At 54.0% G+C, this 5,761-nt stretch overlaps 1 protein-coding gene across 1 annotated transcript in view; it reads right to left on the reverse strand.

Moving 5' to 3' along the window:
* The window catches only part of GPR162 (G protein-coupled receptor 162), a 4,365-nt gene extending 290 nt beyond the window's left edge, over positions 1-4,075 (reverse strand). The window contains 7 exon segments of the mRNA XM_009998958.1: positions 8-216; positions 381-532; positions 1,085-1,272; positions 1,274-1,443; positions 1,608-1,759; positions 2,312-2,501; positions 3,299-4,075. Of these exon segments, the coding sequence (XP_009997260.1) occupies positions 8-216; positions 381-532; positions 1,085-1,272; positions 1,274-1,443; positions 1,608-1,759; positions 2,312-2,501; positions 3,299-4,075 (1,838 nt within the window).
* Positions 4,076-5,761: the final 1,686 nt, after the last annotated feature.

The raw sequence follows: 5,761 nt of genomic DNA on the forward strand, positions 1-5,761 counted from the left end.
AAACTGCCTTAGGGTGGTCAGCTCGTCTTCTGGGGGCCGCCGGCGGTGCTGGTAGTCATGCAGTTGAGGAAGCAAGAAGCTGGGGCCTCCAGGCTTGTGGGGGGTGGAAATGCGGATGTCATCGGATGAAGACCACTTGTGTAGGAAGGATGGAGCGGAGCGGTGGGCAGAGAAGATATTGGTCTCGTCGTGCGACATCCTGCGGGAGATGGGGACCTGGAAGATGGAGAAGGAGGCAGGTGGTGTAAGACTTGTAGGGACAGAGCAGGAAGGGAGTAGCTGAGGCTTTCTCAGAGAGGAGTCAAGAGGACACCAAGGCGTGGGAGACTGACAGAGAAGCGAGTGGGCTGTGGGGCTGCCCCTGCTAGCTCTCGGCTCACCTGCAGGTAGTGCACCTTGTCCTGGGGCAACAGCATGTGGTGCATGGGTAGCAGCTTGATGTCCCGGGAGTCCCGCTTCACGGCTGCAGCACCGTTCGCATCAAACCTCACCTTGCAGATCCTGCCATCACCATAATCATCGCACACACCATCTGTTGGCAAAGAGAAGAACAGCAGTGAACACTTTTCAGACAGAAGGGGAGTGTTATCAGGGCACCTAGATGCCATCCTAACACTTGTCTGACTTCTGCCACCCTACTTGCAGCCTTCAGGGCTGATCTCTGTACGAGGACCTTGTCTTTCTACTTGCAGCAGCACTAAAGGACCCAGAGAGATTCTTCTGTCTTGCTTTTGAATCGCCCACTGCCAGAACCTGGACCTTTGGATCAGCGAGTTGGACTGAGGCCTGGTGTGCCACTTTCATTGTGGCTTGGCAGCTGTGCACATCGTCTCTGCTCTGGCATCTACTGTGAAAGATGTTGCACCAATTTATCCTGGATGCTACTGAGTCCTAAGGCAGGGAGTAAGTGGCAAAGCATTCTTCAGAATAAATTTTCTCATGGTTGCTGAAACTCCAGGCTGTAACATAAATCCCACCCAGCCACCCCACAACACAACTCCTAGTGCCCTGAGGCAGACCCTTCCTTCCTCTGTAGTCTTTTGGGGAGAGGGTTAGTGAAGAAAGATGACTGTGGAGCAGTTACCATCATCTCCGTCCTCCTCAGACATGATAGCCACACACTGCTCCCACACGGTGCGGAGATCCGCTCGGTAGCGCTCACAGGACCAGATGAAGGAGGGGAGCAGCAGAGTCTGCACCATGGAGCACCAGAGCACAGCCAGGACCATCCAGGTGGGGGCCGTATCATAGCGCAGGCTGAAAAAGCTCGCGGTGCTGGTAGTCATGCAGTTGAGGAAGCAAGAAGCTGGGGCCTCCAGGCTTGTGGGGGGTGGAAATGCGGATGTCATCGGATGAAGACCACTTGTGTAGGAAGGATGGAGCGGAGCGGTGGGCAGAGAAGATATTGGTCTCGTCGTGCGACATCCTGCGGGAGATGGGGACCTGGAAGATGGAGAAGGAGGCAGGTGGTGTAAGACTTGTAGGGACAGAGCAGGAAGGGAGTAGCTGAGGCTTTCTCAGAGAGGAGTCAAGAGGACACCAAGGCGTGGGAGACTGACAGAGAAGCGAGTGGGCTGTGGGGCTGCCCCTGCTAGCTCTCGGCTCACCTGCAGGTAGTGCACCTTGTCCTGGGGCAACAGCATGTGGTGCATGGGTAGCAGCTTGATGTCCCGGGAGTCCCGCTTCACGGCTGCAGCACCGTTCGCATCAAACCTCACCTTGCAGATCCTGCCATCACCATAATCATCGCACACACCATCTGTTGGCAAAGAGAAGAACAGCAGTCAACACTTTTCAGACAGAAGGGGAGTGTTACCAGGGCACCTAGATGCCATCCTAACACTTGTCTGACTTCTGCCACCCTACTTGCAGCCTTCAGGGCTGATCTCTGTACGAGGACCTTGTCTTTCTACTTGCAGCAGCACTAAAGGACCCAGAGAGATTCTTCTGTCTTGCTTTTGAATCGCCCACTGCCAGAACCTGGACCTTTGGATCAGCGAGTTGGACTGAGGCCTGGTGTGCCACTTTCATTGTGGCTTGGCAGCTGTGCACATCGTCTCTGCTCTGGCATCTACTGTGAAAGATGTTGCACCAATTTATCCTGGATGCTACTGAGTCCTAAGGCAGGGAGTAAGTGGCAAAGCATTCTTCAGAATAAATTTTCTCATGGTTGCTGAAACTCCAGGCTGTAACATAAATCCCACCCAGCCACCCCACAACACAACTCCTAGTGCCCTGAGGCAGACCCTTCCTTCCTCTGTAGTCTTTTGGGGAGAGGGTTAGTGAAGAAAGATGACTGTGGAGCAGTTACCATCATCTCCGTCCTCCTCAGACATGATAGCCACACACTGCTCCCACACGGTGCGGAGATCCGCTCGGTAGCGCTCACAGGACCAGATGAAGGAGGGGAGCAGCAGAGTCTGCACCATGGAGCACCAGAGCACAGCCAGGACCATCCAGGTGGGGGCCGTATCATAGCGCAGGCTGAAAAAGCTCACCACCTTTGAGGTACAAGAGAAACAGCTCTGAGAAAGAGGACAGAGGTGAGGATCACGGCAGAAGGGTAACGGGAGTCAGTTCTGTAGTAGAACATACTCTTGTCTGTCAAGGATTTGTCAAGTAATTATCCTGTGCCCCTTTGAAAAACTGTTCCTGGGGTGTTGCCCCAAGTCTGCAGGACTATATTCCGAGCTGTCACATCTCTGATATGAGACCTGGTGTTAGCACCCCTTCTTCCCTGTGCTGTGAGCTAAATAGGTGCTAACCAAGGACGTAGTCACTGGAAAAAAAGCTGTGACTAAAACTCTCTGCTCTTAGTGCTTCCCTTTGAGAACTTCCCCAGCTCTCCAGTTTTGCAGAGAATCAACCAGCCAGTCAAAACCTGAGTGCTGACTGCAAACATACAAGCAGAAGGAAAACCAAAACTGTCTGCAAAGGCATGTAAAGCTGCTGTATCAGTTCTCCCAAAGCAAACTGGAGAAACAGAAATCTTGTTATTTCTACAGAGGCAGATTCCCCTGTAAGTTTGCAGAATAACTTCCTCTCCTCTCAGCCACTTAAAACTTTCACAGGGGCTTTAGGTGCGTGGTGTGTATTCTCCAGGCCAAGACTTACCTTAAGGAAATGATGCTGTGAAAGGAATTACTGCCATCTTTTTAAAACTGGCCCTTTGAATAACAGATCCAGCTGTGACAACTCTGTGGATGCTGGGCAGAAGACAAAGTCTGTCCCCTAAAACTAAAATGGAAATCTAGCTTAACTGCAGACTCTGAAGTGTAAGAGGGATCTGGCTGCTTACCAAGATAGGCACCCCAGTGAGTGTGTCATACAGGAAGACAATAGCGCTGATGAGGTTGGTCATCTGCAAGGACGTCTTGGCTGACTCAGAGCCATCCAGGGAAGACCTCCTTTTGCCTCGTACGTCTTCCACTACGATGGCGGGCACATTGAAAGTGGTGTGTGCTGCTGAAGAGCAGGACGACGCCTCCTCCGCCCTCTGATGGCTGCACTGCTGGCGCCTCCTGTGCGCCCACAGGGTCTGGTAGAAAGTGATACCCACGCACACCAAGCCCATGACGATCCCTCCCAGCAGCAGGAGGCTGAAGCAGACGCCGAAGCCCAGCCCTATCTTGCTGACGATGAACTGGCAGCCGCGGGCGGAGTAGCGCTCCCCGTTGTTGTGCCAGCCGATGGAGGGCAGGGTGGAGAGGATGAAGGACACCATCCAGATGCCCATGACGGCGTGCAGGGCCTGCTTCTTGGCGTTGCTCAGCCGGTAGTTGACGGGCCACCTCACCATCCACATCCGGTGGTAGGACAGGGAGGCCACGGTGAAGCAGGTGGCCAGCGCCAGGGTGTAGTACGTGGAGACAAAGACCTTGCAGATGCTCTCGTTCCAGTCGTAGTCAGAGGACTCGCGCCGCAGCTGCACCACGGCGTAGGTGGTGAGGGGTACTGCTGCCATCAGGATGTGGGTCCCAGCCAGGAAGCATAGTAGCAGCTCCAGGGGCTTGTGTTTCTGTTGCTTGGCTGTGATGCTAAGGATAATCCAAGAGTTGGCCAACAGGGCTAACATCCCACATGCCAGCCACCAGAGTGAGTTGTTGTGCAAGGTGGACTCTGATTCAGAGTCCCCCATGCTGCCGCCCCTGCTAGGCTGCCCCCTGTCCCTGCAGCTTTGTCAGAGGGCGAGTGGGACTCTGCACTGGGGGAGCCACGTCCCTCCTCATCTGCTACTGCTGCTGCTGTGATGCGAAGTGAGGTGTACACACACTGGAGGGGTTCCTCAAGGCACTGCCAGCAGGTCAACTCCGTCTCACTTTCAGTCCTTACTTTCCCTTGTTTGCTTATATTGCTTTCCCTTGTTCTAACTTTTTATCCTGTTTTTTTTCCCCTTGTTCTCTTTCTTTTTCTTTCTCCCACCTTCTCTCTCTCTCCTTCTCATGAACGCTTGCCAGTGCTTCTTCCCTCACTTGCTTGGGCTCACCTTTTTTTTTTCCTCCCCATCTATTTCATCCCCCTCCTCCACTCTAACCCCTAAACAAAAAGCTCTCCTTACTTCACATGCCCACCAGGCACCTTCTGTCTCACGGACCACCTTCTCCTGAGACTGGTGGAGGCCACACACAAACAGGGACTGCTGAGGACTCCAAACAGTTTGGTGGTAGCAGGTGCCTGCTGCCCAGTGTCCTAGTGAAGGAGGAGCTAGCCAAGAGTTTCAGAGAAGGTGGGAGGCAGGACAAAGGTCCTAAGGAAATGGTGAGGATGGTGCATACACCATGTGCAGAGTGTCCCCCTCCCCAAATGCCACTCTTGTGGCCAGAGGTTCCTGCCAAGGCTTGTCAGAGAGCCATCAGCAGACAGCGGAGGGTGAGGAAGAAGATTCAGAGGATTCCCTATCCAAGACCTCAGAGCACCCTACTACATTGTCCTTTTTTCTGTCCTCCAGGGCTCAGGCTGCCCTTTCAAGCTTCCCTGCGCAGCGCAGGGCAGAGCTGGCAAACAATGAGGAGATGGCAGGGAGGGGAAGATCCTTTTCAAAGGTTCCCTTGGAGATTCAGAGCACGAGGTTCACTGTAGAAGACAGAAAAGAGAAAAAGTAATTCAAGATCACCCTATCTCCCCAGATCTCCCTCTCTCCTTGCCCACACAAACACCCTGTCATGATTTAGGCTGTGCAGAGCTCTACTGGTGTCCTTCAGGGAAGAGAAGAGCCAGGTTTGCACCAGATCCTGCACACCTCTGGCCTCCAGCAGCCCCTTCCTGCGCTGGTCCTACTAGCTCAGAGCCCCTCTCCCAAACTCATCCATAGGGTACACCCAAGCAGTATATTCCAGGCAGGCAGAGGCCAGCTCTGCCCCTTCACTGGAGCAGATCTAAACTTAACCTTCCCGTGGGTGGATCAGTGCCCCCCGACTCTGAGCAAGCAGCTCTGCTCCCACCCTTCTTTCTCCTTCTCTGTAGTTTCTCACCCTCTCTGTAACCACCTGAGGCTTTTCCTCCTCTCCTCCCCACTTGGAGCAGTTTGTTGTGACCAGATTGGCAAAGGCTCCTCCTCTGCCCTGGTTTCTCTGTTTCCCCCCCAGTGCCATCACTCTTGCAGTTAGGCCTGTGGCCTCTGGAGACAGCTGCAGAGCCAGCCGGCCCTAATAATCCCCCGGGAACGAATTTCCTTGCAGCATCTCCTTCTGCCGCCCTTCCCACCCGCCCGGTTCCGATGGCCCACGCTGTTCCTTCCATGGGGAAGGAACGCTCCTGCCTC

The sequence above is a fragment of the Chaetura pelagica genome, unplaced genomic scaffold, assembly GCF_000747805.2.
Source record: "Chaetura pelagica isolate M959 unplaced genomic scaffold, ChaPel_1.0 scaffold120, whole genome shotgun sequence".
In the NCBI taxonomy this organism is placed as follows: Eukaryota; Metazoa; Chordata; class Aves; order Apodiformes; family Apodidae; genus Chaetura; species Chaetura pelagica.